This window comes from Vulpes lagopus, chromosome 4 (assembly GCF_018345385.1).
Source record: "Vulpes lagopus strain Blue_001 chromosome 4, ASM1834538v1, whole genome shotgun sequence".
NCBI classification, from domain to species: Eukaryota; Metazoa; Chordata; class Mammalia; order Carnivora; family Canidae; genus Vulpes; species Vulpes lagopus.
Window position 1 is genome coordinate 117,656,324 of NC_054827.1, and position 23,223 is coordinate 117,679,546.

Genomic DNA, 23,223 nt, shown 5'->3' on the forward strand with positions numbered 1-23,223 from the left:
GGGAAATGTGGTCTCCTTTAAAGATCTGGTCACTGTGAACACAGAGAAGACCTCTGGCTCTGACCAGTGCAGGGAGTTCCCCTGCACATGGGGATCTCTTCCCCGGTGTAGATGACAGAGGCAGAGCATTCCAGAAACCTGTGGGCAGGAAGGGCCTACAGGCTTGATGGGAATGAGTCTTGGCTGCTACTGCTACTTATGTTGCCTCTTGAGGGGCATGAGAAGTATCAAGTCGAGTGAGGACTCCTTCTGGGGCCTGAGCCAGCTGAGCCAGCCCTGCTCATGTATCCTGCAAAATACCGTATCCTCATGTGCTCCTGGTCCCAACTGTGTGGCTTTCCAAGGACCTTGGGATGCAAGGACAGCCAGCGGGGAAGATGCACGCTCCAGCCTCGGTGTGAATGGGGTATGTGCAGAGCCTGGCCTAGACAGGTGAGTATCTTCTGAGTCAGGCACGGTCTGCCATGAGGTCATCAAGAACCTCATCCTCAGTGTGAGGGGCAAGCAGACCAGCTGGGGGTCTTCCCTCCTACAGCCAAGCATACAGGAAAGTCACCAAAATTTGGGGAGCTGCAAGAGCCCAACACTTCCATCCCCAGAGCTTCCTGACCGTTGGGCATTGGCCTGCGGGGCGGCCCTGTCCTAGAGGATCCAACTCCAGCAGCAGCACGAGATGGCTCGGGGCCATGTCAGGGGTGCCCATCAGGGGTGTCCTTCCTGTCACTGTGGGTGCGTGCTCCAGCTTCCAGCTGGTTTACCGTAGCTGTGGGTGAGTGAGGGTGTGTGAGTGAGTGTGAGTGAATGAGGGTGTGTGAGCAAGGGTGTGTGAGTGAGGGTGGGTGAACGAGTGTGGGTGAGCGAGCATGGGTGAGCACACTCTATGGGTTCCTATGTGTTTGAGAGCATATGAGTATGTGCGCCAGAGAGCTATGAGTGTGCATGGGAGTGAGTGTGCATGTGGGTGCAGGCGGGGGAGTCAGCACAATGCAAGCTCGTCTTCAGTTATTTTAGGAGGTAGAATTATCACGGGGCTTGGCATCATTTTCATCCACTGTCACTCCTCTGCTCTCCAGAAAGTCATCCCTCGTAGCCACAACATGGAATAGGTGTGATCTAGCAGCTCCACTCATGGGTGCAGATCCAGAAGAATGAAAGCGGGGACTTGAACAGATATTTGCACACCCGTGTTCCTGGCAGTGCTATTCACAGCAGCCGGCATGTGGAATCAAGCTAAATGTCCATCGACGAGTGAGCGGCTAAAGGAAATGGGGTCTGTGCTCATGATGATGTCTTGTTTACCCTGTGTTCGATTGGGGACCGAGGCTGTAGGCAGGGCTGCCAAGACAGTCCTGTTCACACTATGTGCAGTTCTGCCCCCAGAAGGTGCAGAAGAACAGGGGTCGGGAGATGACCCCCCATGCTGGGGAGAGAAACACCTGCTGCCTGCCGCATGTCCTGCTCAGGCCAGCACCTCGCTCTACTGCAAACAGTGTTTCTTTCTCAGAGAACGTGACTTCTTTCAAGAACATTCTCAGTAAAGCCAACGCCTGCGTTCTCCTGAAGGCATCTTGATGGAGAGACACCGCAATGGAGTTCCCGCTAGGCAGGAGTGACGAGTTGTAACCTTGACAAAGAGGAGAATGTATTGGAAAGCCTCTGTGATTTCTCAGGCACCTGCACACGGGACGGGGTAGGTGGGCCCAAGGACGTGGGGAGAGCAAGGACCCCCTTTCTCTGCATGCAGGTTTCCTTCATTCCTACCAATGTCCCATCCAGAGCAACACAGCCCCTGTGGACTCCAGGCCCCATCTCCAGACCCCACGCTGGTGAGGCCTTGTTATCCTCACTGTGTCTTGAGGGAGGCCCTGATTGGCTCTGTTAAGGTCAGATGCCAACCCCGAGCCCCGCCCACGATTTTCAGGGCTCTGGAGGTTCACTGCAGACCAGGTGGGTGCCTCTAGTCGGAGCCATGTGACGGGGCTGCAGGTGGAAGATTCCTCAGAAAGAGGGGAAGTGCTGGCAGGTGGAAGCACACGTGTTCCTACAGCACCGGGTCAGTAAAGATCCAACTTCTCTTTTTTCAGGGGGACTTCCTGGGTAGCGGGTAGGACAGTTTGGATTATTTGACAAGTATGCACTCCCCTCCTGCTAGAGGACTGGCCGTGAGAGTCACATTGTCCTGGGTGGGTGTTGACAGATGTGCCCCATGCAGGGGCCTGCAGCGTGTTTCAGTGTTGGCCTCACACACTTGTGCTTCAGCCTTCTCCAGGACGAGGGTCACCCAGGCTGCCGCCCCCCAAGAATGAGAGCTGTCCCTGCTGACTGCAGACCTGGCGTGGAGGACTGGCTCAGTGGCCACCCCACGTGTCCTAACCAGTGGGCGCGTCACTGAGCGATTATCAGAGCAGCACACTGGGTTTGGGGGAGTCTGTTACACAGCAAGTGTCTGCTGGGGCAGCTGGGACGGCTTCTTGTCCTGGCCTCACCTTCACAGGCTCTTGCATGGTAGCACCTGTGCCCTTCTACTCTTTCCCATCGCTGGTTCTGAGCCACCAATGGGGCCCTGACCTCCCCTGGATCCTGCAAGTCTGCCCTGCCAGTCGCTCTGTGACCCAGCTCAGACAGTATCACCTGCAACTGAAATTCCCTTAAATATGCTGCAGGGAGTACCCAGAACCCATAAAGAACTGTTAAACTTGGTAAAAAGGACAATTTGAGTTTTTAGGAAATGGGCACAAGCTTAGAATAGATGCTTCATGGAAAGAAGATACACAAATGGCCAAGGAACACACAAAAAGGTGTTAACAGTCATGAAAACACACGCGAGGGACACCTGGGTGGCTCAGCAGTTGAGCATCTGCCTTTGGCCCAGGGCATGATCCTGGAGTCCCAGGATTGATTCTGACGTCGGGCTCCCTGCATAGAGCCTACTTCTCCCTCTGCATGTGTCTCTGCCTCTCTCTCTCTCTCTCTCTCATGAATAAATAAATAAAATCTTAAAAAAAAGAAGACACATGTGAAGCCACAACAAGATGCCAGAATGGAGACATTGACAAGATGGACCACGCCAAATGTTGGCAAGGAGGGAGAGCGCCTGGGCCTCCTGGACTGCAGCGCCATTGCTTCAGAAAACATGGTAGTGGTTTCTGATGAAACCGCTTATCCTCACAAAAAAACCAAACCAAAATGAATCACTTAGCACTCGACCCCGCAGTGCTAGCCCTAGAGGTGTTCCTGGGAGAAGTGAACACAGGTTCACTAAAGAAATCGGCACATGAAAGTTTATGGCAGTTTTATTCATGGCAGCTGAAAACAGTCGGGAGGGATCAGATACACACGTTGAGGGACGTCCACGCGTGGACGTGTTGCTCGGTAACAAAAGCGAATACCCTGTCTATCTACTCAGCAGCACGCGTGCATCTCGAAGCCACTAAGCTAAGCAAACCAAGGGAGGCTCAGAAGAGCATGCACGGCTGATTTCATGTTCATGAGACTGGAGGAAAAACGAGTCCATTGTGACATCCAGCAGAGGGGTGGTGGCCTGTGGCCAGGAGGGCATGAGGGACCGAGTGGATGCGGGCACCAAGAGATGTTCTGCTCCAAACGCTTTGTAGGTTAATGGAACGTTCGGACACTTGTCTGAATGCACTGAGAGCACACCTGATGCAGATGGATTTTAATTTTTGAAAATTATGTCTCAATAACATCAGTACAGAGTCTCTGTTACCCCTGTGTCCTTGGTGTCAGTCCTGTGGGGGAGTCCTGTCCAGCCCACCTTCCCAGAGTGCGGCACTGCCCTCATCACGCCTCTACTTAAACCTCCCTAGGGTCGCTCCTGTTTTTCAGGCCATCCTCTGCTCTCTAGCTGCTGTGACCAGTCTTCCCTCCATGAGGCTTTGGGTCTGCATTGGGCTCCGTCAGAAAGCATCTCTGTACCCCTGCGTGGGTGTGTTCAGCAGCTGTGCATGGGGCCGGCGGTGTTTCCTTCGTCCCCAGGAGCCAGCCTGAGTCTCCAAGCCGGCCTCCTCCCGGCCTCCTCCCTGTCGTGCTGTGCAGAGGCCCTTAGCATCCGGCAGCAGAAGTGTCCAGTGGTTCGTGAGATCCATTCCACCACGAGGACGATGCTAACGACACTGGGCACTGGATGCAGCACAGGGCCCACCTGGGGCAGGTGTGCAGTGAGCCCTGCGGAGCCGCCAGCCCGTTGTGCTTTGCTCCTCGGGGTGTCCTGAGTCCTCACTCTCCACGGAGAACCATGCTCGGGGGTAGGGGGGGAGAGGGTGCCCGTTTCATGTGTCACCGAACACACTTCTGCTTCCTCCATTTCTGTTCTAGATCTGCCATTCCGTTTAGGGCAGGGGAAAGTCCAAGGCCTCCTGCTAAGACCACTGGAAGGGCCCATTCAAATGGGCTTGTGTCTTGTACTTCCCCTGACATTTGGGGAAAGAAAGAAGTGAATGTCGTACTTTTGCTTTGCTGAGTAAAACTTTGCAGAATGAATGTAACTTCAGCCATGATAGCCGCCGCCTGATTGCGAGGTTGGCCATTTGTCAAGCACTCGGCGGCGCTGGCAGAGGTAGGACTGGCACCCGGTCAGCATCTGTGGTGTGTCCACATGCGCCAGGCACTACACGGGGTCTCTGGGGGAATCCAGGCAAGTGGGCCGCCCTTCTCCTGGGAGAGCCTGGCTCAGGTGCACAGGGCGTGGGAGCTGCTGCAGGAGACGTGCCAGCAGACCTGTGCAAGGCTTAGATGCTGGCGAGGACACAAGCTCAGGGATGTTTCCTGGCTGGAGCATAGGGCCCTGAAGATGGGGATGTGGAGACACAGGCACGGAGTCCGGACCTCTCCCCAGGGTCAAGGCCAGGGCTGGAGTGTGGTGGAGTTGGGTTGACCAAGGAGGTTAAGCCAGAGCGTGAGGTCCTTTCAGGAAGTTGGGCTTCTCATCTTAGGCCACAGGAAGCCCTTGGTGGACCCTGAGCTGGGGAGCAGAATGGGCTCCAGGTAAGATATCCAGGGTATCCAGGTAAGATAGAGAGATGGTCGGGAGGGGCTGGTTGGAGTGCACACCTCTGCACACGTGTATAAAAGACAAACTAGCACAGTCTTCCAGGTTTGTCCTCACGTCCCCTGTCTTCTGTGGGACCATTCATACTTCTGACCTCCCCTTGGCGCTCCCTGCTCTCATTCCTCCTCCACCCCGCAACCCCCCAGGCCACCTTAGTTACAAATCCAACCCTACTTGCCACATGTGGCCACACCCCCTTCTACCCTCGCTTCTTCAGCACCCCCTTAGGCCTCGCTGCCAAGTACAGCAGGAGACTTGGGGGAAATCCCACCTCCTTGTTTTGCTCATAGGATTTCCTGGAAATTAGTTTCCTCAGATGGAAACCAAACTCCCACCAGGAGCCTCATCATACTGGACGCCGGCTTCTCCTGACGTGGAGCAGACTTGCCTACATTCTCTCCTGATTGTTGAGGCGAGGCCCCTGTGGACCAAGGGGATGACAGTGGGGCACGCAGGGTCTGTCCTCTTGTGCACATCCCACTCACCGTTGTGTCCTCCTGCTGGAGTCACTGTTCAAAGGCCACTCCCCTCCGTAGACAGTCTGCCCTGGCCACGGCTGTGGGAAGGGGGAAGCCAGGGCTGGGGGTTCCCCTGAGCCTCCTCCTCTGAAGCAGCAAAAATTCCAGCAGCTTACCTCCCAAGTTCTTTCTTTGGAGAAAACACAAGTTGACCTCAGCAGCTTTTCCCTGAGGTCACACATCTGGGACCCTTGTCCTAGAGCTGGGATCCGCCGGGCCACTCACAGTTAGGTAGCCTCAGGTTTCTTCCCTCCACTCCTCATTGCACTCTGCCGGTGCAGGAGAGGGAGGAAGGACACACAGTGGTCCCCACAGTCAGGAGGGAGGAGAGAGGACATCCTCTCCAGGTGATCCTGTCTCGGGGTGGGGGGGGGCGGGGGGGTTCTGACCCAGGGCATTCTCAGCCCCGCCATCACCTGCTGGGCACACAGATGGGCAGACTGGCTCCCAGGCTCATCTCCACCGTACCAGCCCGCAGGTGCTCTGAGGATCCCACCGACTACATCGTACGAATGTGCGTGTGAGCTTGCACATGCGTGGTCGACTGTGGCAGCCTTACGACATGGCTACAGGTTCTTTGACACCCTTCTCATCAGTAAAAGTAGTCTGTGCTTCTTCTTCTTGAACTGCTATGGGCTTGTGGCTACCTCTATCAGTACGGGATGATAGAAATGGTGCCCTGAGAGCTCACGACAGTTAGGAAGGGCCATTCATATCCTGCCTTTGTCGCTGGGACACTTGCTCTTGGGACCTGGAGCCACCATGTGAGAAGTATGAACTGAGCTGGGGACCCCACAGAAAACGGTCCTGAGACTGCAGCCCAGGCGTCGTGGAGCAGAGACCAGTGCCCGCTCCCGAGCCCTGCCCACGTTCCACATGCGTGAGCGAGTATGTCGTTCAGCTCACCAAGATCTGGGGGCTGCTTTGGTGCAAAGCAGTAGATAAGTGGAATGTATGTGGATAGACGTGATGACTCATGTAAACACAAGGAGTAGGTGTGAGGTTGTCCACGCACAGTAAGTTGGACTTAATCAAAATTAAAGACATTAGTACATTAAAGGGCACCATCAAGAGAATGAAAAAACAAGCTATAGAATGGGAGGAATATTAACAAATCATATGTCTTCATTAGATATTTATCTGGAATTGAATCCAGAATATATAAAGAACTCTTACAACTCAGCAATAAAAAAGGATAATTTGATTTTAAATCGGCAGAAGACTGAAATATAGACATGTCTCCACATAATGCAGCCTAATGCACTTTACAGGTGGAAGGGGCGGGTCATTATTCAGATGACTCACGCTCCCCTGGTCATTATTCTCAAACATGTGTTCTTCCCTCAGCCCTACCCAGACTCCACACTTCTTCAGTAGAAGCTTCTGGACAGATGTGTATAGAGAAAACCTGGGTCAGGCCCCGGGTGTTGGCTCAGTGTGGACAGATTTAAGGAATCATCTGTCATTTCCAACCATCCATCTGCCCCGAGGCCCACAGTAGATGAGCATGATACAGGTGCATTTCCAGAACCTTGGCATTGTGATGTGTCCACCACCTGCCTCTGTGTCCTCAGGACAGGCTCTAGGAGGGACCCCCCATACTAGGAGGGATGCTGCAGAGACCACCTCTAATTATTCCCCCTCCAGCTCCTCGGCTGCCTCTAACACGGCTTGGCTTCTCCTGGATGGAATATTCTCCAGGGGCAGACATTTCTATCCCGAGCACCTGACAGTCCATGTACGGTTTCCAGACTCTATCCCCCACCCCCATTCTGGATGACACCCTCAGTGTGTGCTGGGAGTAGAGACCTAATTTCTTTCAGAATTCCCCAGGTGGACAGAGCTCAGGAGATAGGAAAACGTGCTGACACTGGCCTCTGGTGAATGCAGACCCGGGCTGTGGTGGCACAAGACAGGACACCTTCCTTTGTGTTCACAGCCAGGCCATGGGTAGCTGCGTATTCCCGTCCCACATCCCCCTTCAGTCACTGCACTTTCCATAAAAAGGAAATCAATCTTTTTGGTAAAGACTTTATCTTTCTCTCTACCGGCTATTCTTGAGAAATTATTCTTTGGATACTCTTAAATGAAGTAAATTAGCAGGCTACACTATTTCAGAGTTTTTACGGCAACACCTTTGTGAATCCAGAAGGTCAGGAAGATAGAGCCCTAAGTGGGGTTGGCCCAAGTTGTGAGAGAAGTGCATCTCCTTTACTCAACGGATCATTGAGCTGCCTTCCCAGCTGCAGGCTTGAGCAGAGCGAAAGAGAAAGTGTGGACCTGACCCCGGAAAGCCTGCAGCTCTGAGACCATGTGCTTATACTGTTTGTCCAGGAATGTGCATCACTGCTGGGGAGAAATAAAATGTCCCATCTCTTTGGTGGTTCTTATGATGCCCAACGATGTTCTGGGGAGAGAAGGCTGCCTGCTGTTGGCTTCATGTTCCTGTGGGTGAGTAGACATAGCACGGGTGGGCATGGGAGGACTGTCCCCAGGGACGTCATGGAGAAAAGGCTCTGGTGCATGTCTGCAGGCTTCTTGGTTCTGTTCAGGCCCCATCAGTTCAGGACTCCAGGACCAGGGGGTTGGGTGTTCCAGAGACTCACTGGGGAAATGCCAGAGCCCCAGCCGGGTGAGGCAGGGGGCGAGGCTGGGAGCTCTGAGGACCCCAGTGAGCAGCAGAGGGGAGGCTGAGGGAAGCGCCTTAACCCATAGTCCAGCATCAGAAAGTGTCCCCAGAGCTGCTGGAGAGTCACTGAAGCCACGTTGTGCTCCAGAGGAGGCTGACCCATGGGCTGGTGTCTGTGCAGCCCCTGCCTTGCTCAGTCATGGACAGGGGGTGGCTTGTGAGAGTGTGGCCTCACTGCCGGTGGGGGGATTTGGGGTGCAGCCATGGGGCCTCTTTGATTGCATTCCTGAAGCAGGAGGCCTGACAGGTGTGCCTTCACGGCCACCTCAAGCCCTGGGACCCTCCCCTGCCTGTTAGTCCTGGCTTGTGGGTTTAGACACATAGCTGGTACATGAGTGATTGTTCTGTGGTCGTTCTGGACACTGGATGTGACATCACCATCACTCCATATGTGGCTGGAGAGTGTCCAGCTCTCTCCTGCTGGCAAGGCTGGCTCTGCAGAGTGGCCTTGGCCATGGCCGGGGACCTGGGCCTCCCTGCACCCCTGCCATTTACCCACCCTTTCCCGATGCTCCTCTCTGCTGCCAGCCCTACACTGTGTCCATGTCTGGCAATGGCTCAGGCTTGAACAGAGACTTGTCCCTACCTCACACTGTGTTCACCAAGTGACACCCTGACCAGGGAGGTGGCCACTCACGAGGCCTGGAGTGGAGGCAGCCCCAGGCCTGTTCCAGGCACCCACTCACCCACCTCAGGCCCTGAGCTGTCTTCATGGTCTCCTCACACATATGGGGCACTCAACAAGTGGGGGATGAGGGGACCTGAGTGTGAGTCTAGGGCCCTTCCCGGGGCCACTGTGTCTGATTCAGTCGTGGGACAGACTCAAGACCGTGAACAAGGGGCTTGTTTTCTGCATGTCAGATGTTCTGGAGTCTATGGGATATGGAGGCTGGAGGCTGCACTGTCCCCCGCCCCCCTGGCTCAGGACACAGTGGCTAGATGCTTCCCTGCAGATGCTCAGGCTCAGATCTTCCCCAGGTGGCCGCCTCTGACGCTTCTCTGCAGTGACCTTCCCAGATTTAAAAGTGGCCGTTTCGACATGCACAACTCAGTGGAGTCCTGTCAAACCCTATCCCCGGCACAGCCACAGGCTCTCCCAACCCCTCTGCCCCATCACCGGCTGCAAAGGGCTCTGGGAGTGTGGGTTCACCTCCCCACCCAGGTGGAGTGGCAGCACGTGGGACCACTCTGGCCGCTACCCTGGCCTCCAGGCCTGGGGCCCCTGCCCGTAGAGGCCTGGGGCTGTGCCTCGTGCCCTCTGCGGCAGAGGGACCGTTTGTGACTTGGGCAGCCAGAGACCTGCTGCGAACGCTCATGTGTGAGGGTTTGAGAACCTGCTTCCAGGTCTTCAGGGCAGGACTGCAGGGTTGGATGGCAATTCTCCACGCGGCATCTTGGGGACCTGCCAGTTTGCACAAAGGCTGCCTTGCTGCCTCCTCACCTCCCCGGGTGTGGACGGGGGCCGGGGGCCCCAGTTTCTCTCCGCCCTGGCTTCAGACCTTAGGTCCCTGAATGAATCACCAACACTTTAAGGAAGTAGCCTCTCATTGAACCGGTTTCCTCTTACACGTTTTCAACTTTCTCTTTCGTACACAGCCCACGCCCCGAGAGTGACGAGGAGGAAGGAGCCGGCCCAGTGATGCACACAGAAATTCCACCAGCTTCCACGTGCCGCCATGAGTCACATCCCGAGCCCGGCCAGCCCCGGCCTCACAGGGCCTCAGGCAGCGCACGGGGGACCAGGCTCCCATCCCGGCGGGCGGGCGGGCCGAAGATGACGGACTGCGAGTTTGGCTACACCCTGGCGCTGGCCCAGGACTACGTGAGGCACGTCCTGCAGATCCCGCAGCCCGGCCCGGCCCCCAGCAGAGCGTCCAGGGTGCTCCAGGACGTGGCCTTCTCCGTCCAGGGGGAGGTGGAAAAGAACCTGAAGCCGTGCTTGGACACTTTTGACGTGGTGTCCGTGGACACGGCCAGAACCATATTCAATCAGGTGATGGAGAAGGAATTTGAAGACGGCGTCATTAACTGGGGAAGGATCGTGACCGTTTTTGCCTTTGAAGGAATTCTCAGCAAGAAACTGCTCGAGCAGCGAATTTCCTCGGATGTGGATGCCGAGAAGATTTCCTACTTCGTGGCAGAGTTCATCACGAGACACATGAGAGACTGGATAAGACAAAACGGAGGCTGGGTACGTACGATGGGCACCTTCTTCGCCATCCTTACCTTTGACGTGGGCATTGATGGCTTCTCCCTAGTTTTGAAAAATCTACCGTTTTCTTTGGGTGGCTTATTTTAAAAGTTTCACATTTTCAAAATGAGGAGGAACTTGGAACTCTATAATCGGAAGGTAAGAGGAGCTTGCAGTTTTTATTCCTGGTGTGTGAGCTACGGGGGTAGGACCTGGGGAGCCCCAGGTGAGCGGTCCGCATCTGCAGCGAGGTCTTCTGGGGGCGCAGTTCTGGCCAGGCTGTCAGGACCACGCAGCATTATGAGAGCTGCTGTGAGATGCTGTTGTACTGGGTAGCTGTTATGTTGCAAAACACAGGTACATTTTTGCAAGTTCATCATTTACAAATTGATTTTTTCCCCTAGTTTTCTAATAGAACAGAATCTGGCTGTTAAAGCCTACTGATAAAAAAATATATATATCACATGCTGTACCTCTAGCAAGAATCTTTATTTGAGAGTTTTCAAACAACAATTCCCTTTATTATCAAAGCCTCCAAAAGCCCAGACTGGGAGGCGGAGAGGGCAGTGTCAAAAGTCACTGATAAGAGGCTTTTCGTAGCTGGATAGTAGCACCTGTCTTTAAACCTGAAATACTTAACACTGACTTTTTCAGCACTCGTGTCTCATGGATCCTCTTTCCATCCCCCAAATCTAGCCCTCTCCTCCCCGTAGAGAGGGGTTCCCCACTGTTATCAGTTATGTTGCATGCAAATCTTGCCTCTTGGTTACATCCAGAGAAAATACACAAAGTTGTTTTTTGGGGCACCTGGGTGGCTCAGTGGGTGAAGCAGCTGACTCTTGATTTCGGCTCAGGCTGTGATCTCAGGGTTGTGGGATGGAGCCCCATGTCTGGATTCTCTCCCTCTTCCTCTGCCCCTCCCCCGCCGTCTCTCTTTCTCTTTCTCTTTCCCTCTCTTATTTTTCTTTTAAAGATTTTATTTATTTATTCATGAGAGACACACACAGAGAGAGAGGCAGAGACACAGGCAGAGGGAGAAGCAGGCTCCTTGCAGGGACTCCAATGTGGGACTCGATCCCAGGACTCCGGAATCATGCTCTGGGCTGAAGGCAGATGCTCAACCGCTGAGCCACCCAGCTGTCCCTCTCTTAAAAAGAGAAGAAAAAAGAAAAAGAAAATAAACATAGTATTATTTTTGTAGAATTTTTTTTTATGTATATAAATAGTACACGGTATTTATTCTGTCGCTGTTTTTTTTTATCCGAGGGTCTTTAAAATATTATTTTATTTTTTTATTTTTAAAATATCATTTAAAAATAATTATTAAAGATAGAATAATTATTTTAAAGAGACCTAGAAAAAAAAAGAGTCCTGTGTATGTGCTGTTGAGGGTCCGGCCATCTCTGGCAGGTGGAGAGCTCTATTATGTTCAGTTTGCCACCACAGACAGTACCTCACCGAGCACCCCCATTCATGCACCCCTTTCGTGGGGCATCGCCTTCCGGAGAGGCCTGAATGCCCGCTGACCTGCCCTGCGTTAGGAAAATACATCAAAGTTGTTCTCTCACTTCAGTGCCTGCTCCCTTGGTCGCCAGAGAGACTGAGCTCCTTTCCAGACACTCACTGACCACACCTAACTCTTACTCAGGGAGTTGTTTGTTACATTCTTTGCCCATTTTCCTACTTTTTGTCTTTTCCTCATCGATTTATAGCAATTCTTTCTTGTATGTTTTTATTTTCAAATCTTTTTATATATGAAAAAAATATTTTTATGTATTATTTTTATATATGTGACAGATAATTCTAATATGTTGTCGTTTAAAACTATAGCTGTCTTCAGTTATTATAAATGCTTTATTTTTTATTTATTTTTTGAAGATTTTATTTTTAAATATTTTACTTATTTATTCATGAGAGACACAGATAGAGAGAGAGGCAGAGACGCAGATAGAGGGAAAAGCAGGCTCTATGCAGGGAGCCTGATACGGGACTGGATCCCAGGACCCAGGATCATGCCCTGAGCCAAAGGCAGATGCTCAACTACCAAGCCACCCAGGTGTCCCAAAGATTTTATTTTTAAGTAAACTCCATACCCAACTTGGGGCTTGAACTCATGACCCCGAACTGAGGTCAAGAATCGCAGGCTCCTCCCACTGAGCCACCCAGGTGCCCCTGGTTATTGTAAATGTTCTAAAACTTGATGCAGTTGCATTTTATGTGACGTCCCTTGCATCACCCCTTCTTGTGTTCTCCTGACCCGATATACCTGGGGCTGGGTGAAGCCCCGGGGGTGGTGGGTCCCGCCCCCATCTGGTCGGCTGTGGGAAGCTCTACTGGCCGTGGGTGGAGGTTCCACTGAAGACGACACTTATCTAGGGCAGGGGCCCGCATGTGAGCCTGCAGATTACTGTGCCCAGTGCCTCACGTGGCACCTGGAACACATACACAGTGATAAATGTGACTTAAAAATGTAACACCTCAATGATATATTCTGTGAGGTCATGGACCTCGTCTTCAGTGCGGATGTGGGATGATCTCTGAGAATTTCTAGAAGTGGACCTGCCTTTTGGGGGTAGCCCAGGTGTGAGTGTGAGTGTGGCAGGATGGAGCCGTCTTCAGTAGACACACATGTGTGCCCGTGTGCACGCTCAGTCTTCACAGGGTCCCCCAGTTTGGGTGGACTTGGAGCACCTTTCACACCTATGCTTAGATGTGGGATGTGGCGGAGGCAGTCTTGACCCGAAACGTGGTGATCTGAGTCAGCACATGCTATCACGGCCACGTGAATCCATCTTCCCAGAGATGCTGACACATCTGCTCAGGTGCGTGAACTTAACACATGAAGGGTTCATCTCAGGGCACGGGCCACAATCACACACCTGCTCTCTTGGAGTGTAAACATACAGATCGGTAAAAACCGGTCAAAGATGACAGATCCAGAAGCACAGGGTCCAGTGTCTTGTCTGCTGTCACCCAGATTTGTGGTCACTGGCTCCAAATTTTGAAATGCTTGTGTATAATGAAAGGTGAGAAGAGCATTTAGCACCGACTGAAGAATATCCACAGTTTAATTCAGTTTCAAGCATGAGAACTCTTGGGTCAAGAAGGCGGAGAATGAGGCAGCACAGATATCACAGTACCGGCTGAGAATCAGAGGGATCTGAGCGGGATGCTGGCTGCCGGCTCCTGGTGCGGGGGTCGTGATGGGTTAGCCAACTTCTCTGAGCCTCAATGCCTCGTCTGTAAATTGGGGGTAATGGGGCCACCTGCACCCAGGACCTGTCTAAGGGTGAATCAGTCACCACTGTAGGTAAAGCACCTAGAACAGCTTCCCAGATGTATGCAACACAAATTTAGGATTATGGTTTTTCGTAGCAGTCGTACTGCTGACTTCCTGGTTCACCACACCTAGTCTTCCTAAGTTATACTCCCAACAATTATGTGGTTGTCACCACCGAAACCAGAGGCCCTGCTGGGAAGAAAGACCCGTGGGCCACTCACGCTCTTTCTCACGCTGATCAGTTTGAGTTCCTTTCTTTCCCTCCCTTCCGGTCCCCTCCCTCTGCCCTTCTCCCCCTCCCCCTCCCCCCTCCTCCCTCCCTCTCTCTTCCTTCCCTCTCTACCCTCCCTTCCCCTCCCTCTCCCTCATTCCTCCCTTCCTCCTTACTCCCCTGTACCCCATTCCTCCCTCCTTCTCTCCCTCTCTACCCCCCTTCCTCCCCCTTCCCTACACTCCATAACCCCACCCTCCCCGTACCCCCCTCTCTCTTCCCTTCCCTTTACCCCCTCCTCTCTCCCCCCTCCTCTGCCCCATACCCTCTCCCTCAGTCCTTACCTCCCCTCTCTCCTTCTGTGGGCTGCTTCTCATCTCCGCTGCCTCCTTCACATGCACTGTTCGCTCCTCTGGCCCCTCTGCCCCTGGGAAGTGCTGAGAGTGGACGAGCTCCCTACCTGAGAGGAGCTCCCTATCTGAGAGGAGCCTGTGGCCTCACCCCCACCTCCCTGTCCTGTGGAGCCGGGTGGCTCTGGTCTGCTCCCACAAAGCACTCTCCTGGGCCTGTGCTGGTGGAGCAGCACTTGGCACAGCCCAAGACCAGGATGAATCACGTCTGCTCAGTGCTCCACCGTCCTCCCCATGCTTGGCAGAGGCCTTTTACACAGAGGGCAGCCCACAAATACTGGCCAATGGAACGACTGCATGAAAACATCGAAATTGAGACTTAAATTTTGGTTTTGCTAATCACCAGAGTTATGATCCTGAGGGAGTCATGAAGCAACCCGAGACTCAGAACCTTCTATAATGAATATAATGTCGCATAGATTATATATGTAGCATATAAGGAAGACAAGAACGCCAGCCTTAGCAGGGGAGTTAAAAGATGAAAGATATTTCTGTCTTTGTCTTAGTAAAATGTCAAATATGATGCGACTATGAAGGTTATAAGGGAAATTTCAAGAGGTTTAAATGCGTAATTCTGAAAACTACCCAAATGCCAAAAGAAAGCCCCTTTGAAAGCAGGGATGTATGGGGAGTGCGGGTGCTTTCCAAATGAGAGTTAGGTCGTTTTGGCTGGTATTGGTGTTTGATGACCCCTGGTGTGTTGGAGCCACACAAAAAGATGCTGGAGACCCAGTGTCCTGTTGGCAGAGGCATTTTCTATGGGTATAAAGAGATAGTCGTGAGGTGATGGAATTTCTAGGAGTCTCTCACAGCCTTGGATTAGATTTGGGGGCCAGATTCTTCCTATACTTCTCTTGAACTTTAGCTTGAGATTTATGATCATTTCATGGAAAGTGAGGTGAGACAGAACTCAAGCCTCCCCGTGGGTCTTTCCAGAATACTCTCTGACCTTGGGTCACCCTAAACTCCTCGCTCTCACACCCAATGTTAGGTTCATCAGCAAGTCCTGTTGGTGGCACCTTTGAAACCATATCCCCAGGACACCTAGGCCCCATCTCCCCCGATGGGTCCGTAGCCTGTCCCGTTTCCCTGCTTCCATCCTTACCCTGCCATGGGCTGCTCCCCATGCAGCAGCCAGTGAGCAGCTTGGATCCCACCATGTCCTGGCCTGGTCAGAGCCCTGCTAAGCACCCCTTCACCCTGGGGGCAAGCATAAAATACAAAGTCCTGACTGCTGTACTCAAGTCCATATTGGATCTCATTTTCTACGAGTCCCTCCTGTGCTCTCATAGCTGCATCCTCCCTGGATAAGCTAAGTACACTTCCCACCACCCCACCCCATCCTCTCGCCTTGCTCTTTCCAAAGCCAGAGGCTTGCATAGGCCCAGTGGAGCCTCCCAGGGTTTTGTGCCAAAGCTGCCCTCCTTGTGGGACTCTTCCTTAGCCATCCTGTCTCTGATGGCACCACCACCACTCTATCCCCGTGCCCTGCTTGATGTCTTGGCAACCGCTTCAGGACTACTTGTCTGTTCTGTCTTTCTCAATGACAAACCCAATGAGGCCAGGGGTCCTGCATGTTTAGTTCACCAGTGTGTTTCCAGTCCTTACAACACTACCTGCATGTGGCCGATGCTCAATAAATATTTCTCAAATGAATAAATGAGTGACTAATCTCTAGAGAAGTGTGAGAATAGCACCACGGTATTTCCCTCGATCTAAACAATACTGAGGGTCTGATTTTCTTTGAGTTATTGATGCAGGATATTATTGTATGCTTCAGGCGTTCTTGAAGCCAAGGTAGCCGTATTTAATAAAAACTATTCACAGAAAGAACAGATCTGGGCACTCCCTGCATATTACTGCGTTACTGACAGGATATTGAATCCTTAGTTCTGTATCTCTTCTCATATAATTTCTTTTCTTTGAAAGAATGAGAGAGCATGAGCCGGGTGGGAAGGGGCAGAGGAATTGGGAGAGAGACAATCTTGAGTAGGATCCACACTCAGTGTAGGGAGCCCGATGAGTGGCTTTATCTCATGACTCTGAGATCATGACCTGAGCCTAAACTAAGAGTCAGATGCTCAACCTACTGAGCCACTCAGGTGACCCCATGTAATGGTTTTAAGATACAAATAGTTATCATTGAAAATATATGTTTGAAAGTAGAAAAATCACTCCCCTGCCTTAATGTGTCCCTGCACACACATCATATGTAATTACAATTAAGGTGCACAAAGAGTTTCTCATGTGATATGACAAATGTTTTCAACACTGCCTCTTAGGCCCCATGTCAACATTTCTAATGTCTGCAGAATATCCCACCAACTTTATGCATCTTAATTACTCGACTGATTCCCAATCGTTAGACATTTGGGTTGCCTTTCTTCTTAGAAATAACACTTCCAGACTGGCTCCATGATCCATCTCTGACAAGAGATGGACTGGTTCATAGGTGTGAGGACTGTCGCGCTGCTCATGCATACTGGACTATCTACTGCTTCCCGAAAGGGCCTTAGCAATGGAATGATGTCCTAGCAGCTCCACCAGCATGGGGCAGGACCATTCAGGATACTCTGGGGGGTTTCATAGACTCAACAAGGTCAATGTAGTAGGTCTAAAAAAGCATTAAGATTGTGTTAAAACATGGATTTCTTTAACGGCTAGTAATGTTGAATTTTTCCCATACACTTGTTTGTGATTATATTTCTCTTTTCAACAGCCTTTGTCTGTTCCACTCTTTTTTTTTAAGATTTTATTTATTTATTCACGAGAGACGCACAGAGAGAGGTAGAGACACAGGCAGAGGGAGAAGCAGGCTCCCTGTGGGAAGCCCGATGCGAGACTCGATCCCAGACCCTGGAATCATGCCCTGAGTCAAAGGCAGATGCTCAACCACTGAGTCACCCAGGCGTCCCTGTCTGTTTAACTCTTAAGGGCTTGATGATGACTCTCTTACATCTGAATGAAGTATTTCATATAAATGTACATATTCTCCTAGTTGGTTCTTTTTATATTATTATTCTGTTAAAATGCACATAACATAAACCCTACAGCTCAGCCACATGTAAGTGCACACATGAGCAGTGTTCAATACAGTTGTGCCATTGTGCATTATCACCAGCATCCACCCCCAGGATTCTGTGCCCCCAAACACTTGCTCCTCATCCCCTGCACCCCAGATCACACAAACCACCATCCTACCTTGTCTTGATGATGCTGACTATTCTGAATACTTCATATAAATGGGATTATGCAGTATTTGTCTTCTTGTGATGGGCTTAGTTCAATGAGCGTCACATCCTCGAAGCTTGTCCACAGTGTGGCAGGTGTCAGAGTGTCTTTCCTTTCAGGCTGACCAGTATTCCACTGTATGAATATGCCATTTTTGGGTAATCTGTTCATCAATGGATGGATGCTTGCATTGCTTTCATGTTTTAGCTACTGTGAATTCTTGCCTTTTAATTTTAGCTTCATATAGTTAAAAAAAAGCTCTAATCTTCATATAGCTGAATTTGTCAGTTTTTCCCATTGTTGAGAAGCTGAATGTATGGAAGATGACATGTTAACTGCCCAATCGTAATAGACTGTGATCACTGTTGTAATAAAAGAAGTCATCTGACAGTGCCTCGTTACTATGGGGTTCCTGAAATCCTGGAAAGGGAAGCAGCTAGATACACACACACCTAGAATGAGAAACATGTGCATGTAAGTCTAGAGGGAGGAGGGAGGACAGAGAAGCAGCAGACTGTTCCCTCTGTTAGGCCATGACATCATGTGTCTCAGAGTATGACTGCAACCTGACTCGTACGTGGGCAGAAGCTGGCATTCCTGGGCAACCCTTCACATGGACAATCCCCCTGACTCATGTCAGTGTGCCCTGGCCATGCTCAGGCAGGTGCTGGCAGGGCGCTGGGCCACAAGTCTCTTCTAGCTATCCAGAGATGTGCTTGGTTTGCTTTTTAGAGCCACCTGCACTAGGACCTGCTTGAAGGCATTGTCACCCCAGAATTTGGAGCCTGCTGGAGGCAGATCAAACATTTACTAGGTGAACATTTACAAAAATTATTCTAACAATGTCCTAATCCTTTGGGTAGTTGTTTGGAAGCTCATGGAATGGGAAGAACAGTGTTTGCATCCCCTTCCAGGCCCAGGTGCTAAAAAGCTAGGTAAGAGGCCACTGGCTCTCTCCGGGGCCTTGGTATAATGGGCCTATATCACCATTAGGCTGGGGGATCTCAGAGGTACTCTGCAGTAAGGATGCTCTATGATTATAGTCATAAATTACAGTGTACAGTTCACACTCTATTGTTTTAAAACAATGACCAAAAAGAGAATGAATCATAGTAGAAACAACCACCTCCTCATAGGCTCAGAGGCACTGTTTAATTTAGCTTTATTATGAGCCTCATGACCCTGCATGATTCTGTTTACAAGCATCAATGAGTATTTCAATGCCAGACAATTGAAAAAGAGCCAGAAAAGGAGGTTTCTGTCCTCTAGAGCTGTGTTGTCCAGCACTGTAGCTGGTGGGCACCTGTACCTGCTCAGCACTTGAAATGTGGCGAGTCTGATTTCAGTTGGGCCAGTCAGTGCAGCACATACCTTGGATTGCAAGGATTGGGTACAGAAGAGGTAAAATATCGCAATAATTTTCATGTTGATTATATATTGAAATCATAATATTTTAGATAAATATATTTTTAAAATTAATTTTACCTATTTCCCCTTACTTTTCAAGAATGTGGCTACTGAAAACCTAATGGTCCATCTGTGGCTTACACTGTGTTTCTGTGGGACGGTGCTGCCCCGCAGCCACGGTGTGGATGGACGGACGGACAGTCGGATGGGTGGAGACCAGTGCAGGCACAGATGGGACCAACTGCCAGCAGCAGTGGGGTGGGAGTGTTTGCTTTTTGTCCCACAAAACTGTCTCCCCTGATTTTTAAAATGTGAAATTTGTTCTCTAACAGGAAAACGGCTTTGTGAAGAAGTTTGAACCCAAGTCTGGATGGCTGACTTTTCTGGAAGTTCTGGGAACAGTGTGTGAAATGTGGTCACACCTAAAGCAATACTACTGACTGGCCCAGAGGGACTCTCCTGATTGTGAAACCTGCCAAGTTCTCTTGACTGTTTTGCAAAAAGTGTTGCCAGCACTTATTTCTATTTCCAAACAAGTGACCGTGCTGCTGTAACTCCATAGTCAGTGTCATGGGAATTTTTTCCCTGTTTAAATGAATAAATCATATTTGTCTTTGTATGTAATTTGTGTGCTTCCTGGGAGCTGAGCGAAAGGGTGCAGCTCAGACGGGGGACAGGTGTGGAAGTGGAAGGACGCCTTCTCTGCCCTGTGGCTGAGCTTCCTGAGGGTGCGCCCATCCCCCAGAAGTCCGTTTCCATGTCACGGCGTGTCATGGTCACGTGTCACGGTGGACACGGCGTGGGAGTGAGGTCCTGACTCCTGTGGCCCCCATGACCCTGGATGGTTAGGGGTTTCTACTGATGCCCGCCCCACAAACCCCGCTCCCCGGCCCACTGTGGGGAGTTGACAAAAGGACAGCAATAGATGCCCAGGGATACTCTGGGGTAGTCGGAACAAAGACACATATGCCAGTGACTCAGCATTGAGCCATAGTTAAACTTTCCTCTTTAAAAAGTTCATAAATTAGGGGGCTCCTGGGTGGCTCCCTTGGTTGTGTATCTTGCTCTTGGTTTCAGCTCAGGTCATGATATCGGGTTGATGGGATTGAGACCTGGATCGGGCTCTGTGCTCAGTGAGGAGTCAGCTTGAGGATTCTCTTGCCCTGTCTCCCTCCCCTGCTCTCAAATAAATACATTTTTATTTTTTATTATTATTTTATTTTATTTTATTATTATTTTTTAAATTTTTATTTATTTATGATAGCTAGAGAGAGAGAGAGAGAGAGAGAGAGAGAGAGGCAGAGACACAGGCAGAGGAAGAAGCAGGCTCCATGCACCGGAAGCCCGATGTGGGATTCGATCCTGGGTCTTCAGGATCGCACCCTGGGCCAAAGGCAGGCGCCAAACCGCTGCGCCACCCAGGGATCCCTTTTATTATTTTTTTAAATACATTTTTAAAAGAGATTTTATTTGCTTATTCATGAGAGACACACAGAGAGAAGCAGAGACACAGGCAGAGGGAGAAGCAGACTCCCTGTGGGGAGCTGGATGCAGGACTGGATCCCAGGACCCCAGGATCACACGCTGAGCCAAAGGTAGACGCTCAACCACTGAGCCACCCAGGCACCCCTAAATAATTTTTTTTAATAGTTCATAAATTAGAAAATTGTGTCTTCTGTTACATCCTGAGTTCCAATTTCAGATCAGTAGAATTAACTGCAAGACAGGAGTTAACACCATACATACTCTGTTCTAGACCTTCCTACTCTTTCCCACCCTGGAGACACGGTCTCTGCCCCCGGAGGCTTGTGTCACCTTTCTGAGGAAGTAGTTGATCGAAAGAAACTGAGCCCCTTGCTCTCAGACTCTGCATTCTCACAGGGGATTTCAGCTGATTCAAGCTTCACTTCCTCTGTGATTCTTTTTTTAAAAAGTTGCTCTGAAGAAACCTCTTCAGGAATCAGTCTTCCTGAGGCAGTGTCTACGCAGCACAGATCTCCCATGCATGCACCCTGTGGCCGTCTAGTGCCCCCCACAGAGCAGACCTCAGACAACCAGACAACCAACGGGTTCTGTATCTTATTGTATTTTATTCCATCAGGACAAGTGTGCTCCTAATGCCCACCTCCCTTCGGTGACCAAGTGTGGCCTCCGTGGTTAAATGTCCCCTGTGATTCTTGACAGTGTGGATTAGGGCAGGGGGGCAAGTTGGTTGGGAAACGTCTTTTGCAGAAGTAACTTTGGCTGATTCATCAAATCATGTCTGAGAGCTGACCACCTGGGGCACCGGGGGCTTGAGTCTGAAACAGGGGGCACTCCTACCCCATTGTTCTAGCTCAGTGCTTCCCTGCTTCCTGTTCCCACGGATTGGAACTAAGTGTCCAGCACAAAGAGTCATGAATGGACAGAACAGGAAGTGTATGTATGGGTGCTGCTACCTGGAATACGTTTGCACAAGAAACCACAAAACTTGGCTTTTTTTTTTTTTTTTTTTTTTTTTTTTTTTTTAAGAGAGAGGTAGAGAGTGTGAGTGAGGCAGGGGCAGAGAGATGGGGAGGGAGAGAGAGTCTACAGCAGCTCCCAGCTGAGCACGGAGCCCTACTTGGGGCTCGACCTCCCTCACAACCCTGGGATCATGACCTGAGCCGACATCAAGAGTCAGACACTGAACCTACTGAGCCATCCAGGCCCCCCCAAACCCTGGCTTCTATGCCACAATGATCTTGTAACAGAGTAACTCCTAGGAAACCAGTGACACTTCTGGCTTGGTTTGTGACCTGGTCTTTCAAACTGCAGCTCCCATGTGTTTTATTACAGAAAAAGAGGAGGGTTTATGATCTCCAATGCTTAGCTCAAGCCACACACAGAGATGGTGAAACAGATCATAGACCTACATGTAAGTTAAAACTATAAAAATCCCAGAAGAAACATAGGAGAAAATCTTCACAACTTTGGAGTAGAGATTCTTAGCTATAGCATAAAAACCTGTACCAGAAAAGAAAAAAAAAACCCTAAAAATTATACTCTTATAAAAACAATTTAGAATTATATCTCAATAAAGTTGTTAAACTCAAAAAAGCCAGTCATGGAATGGCAGGTAACATATGCCACAGTGATGTCTGACAAAGGACTTGCATCCAGAATGTATGTAACACTCACAATCCAGTAGCACCACAACCCTCAGCCAAATTGAAAAATGGGCAGAAGTTTGGAACATATGCTTCATGAGAGCAGATGGGAAATTTGCACAGAAGAGATGCTGGACGCCACCAATCACCAGGAAAATGCACATGTGCACCAGCATGAGACCAGCGTATGGCTCCCTTGAAAGGTCTGACGGCACCGAGCTTTGGGGACGACATGGAGAGCCTAGAACTCTCTCGTGCATGACTGGTGACCGTGTAAAATGGTATGTCTGTGGAAAAGTGTGACAGTTTCTTGTAAAGTGACACACACACTGACGCTAGGGCTCCTAGGTATCCACTCAAAAGAAATAAAACACATTCATGTTCTTCACAGAAGCTTTATTCATAATGGCAGGAAGGCCCAGAAACAACCCAAATGTTTAACAAATTGGAGCCCAACCACAAGACGACTATTACTCAGCAATAAGCAGGGGATGGCTTACGAAATCCGATGGACAAACCTCACGCACGCTGAGTGAAGGAGCTCGTGAGCAATGAGTACAGAGTGTGCTGGGTCTTTCACATGAAACCAGGGAAGACAAATCTACTGGTTGCTGCAGAAAACCGATGAGTGGTGCCTGGGGTGGGGGCTGGGGCACTGTGGGACAGATCTTTCTGGGGCGATGACAGTGTTCTGCATCTGCACTGTGGTGGATAAATTCGTTGGAATTCATAGTGGTGCTCACTTGAAACAGGTGCATTTTATTATAGATAACATCTCCACGTAGTGGATTTTTAGAAAGCTCTTGTTTTTGAAGAAAAAAATGATAAATACTCATTATAAACCATGCAAATTAAGGAAAAGTATAAAAGGAGAGAAATAGCATCACCCCAAATACTAAATTATTTTTATTTATTTATTTTTAAAGATTTTATTTATTTATTCATGAGAGAGACACAGAGAGGGGCAGAGACACAGGCAGAGGGAGAAGCAGGCTCCCCACGGGGAACCTGATACAAGACTCGATCCCAGGACTCTGGAATCATGCCCTGAGCCGAAGGCAGATGCTCAACCATTGAGCCACCCAGGTGT

At 50.4% G+C, this 23,223-nt stretch overlaps 1 protein-coding gene across 1 annotated transcript; it reads left to right on the forward strand.

Moving 5' to 3' along the window:
- The first annotated feature begins 7,936 nt into the window (after positions 1–7,936).
- On the forward strand, positions 7,937–19,616 carry BCL2A1 (BCL2 related protein A1). The gene is made up of 3 exons (XM_041752796.1): positions 7,937–8,037; positions 9,872–10,466; positions 19,338–19,616. Exons 1-3 carry the CDS (start codon positions 7,976–7,978, stop codon positions 19,443–19,445), a joined length of 765 nt encoding a protein of 254 aa, XP_041608730.1. The 5' UTR covers positions 7,937–7,975; the 3' UTR covers positions 19,446–19,616.
- The last annotated feature ends 3,607 nt before the right edge of the window (positions 19,617–23,223 follow it).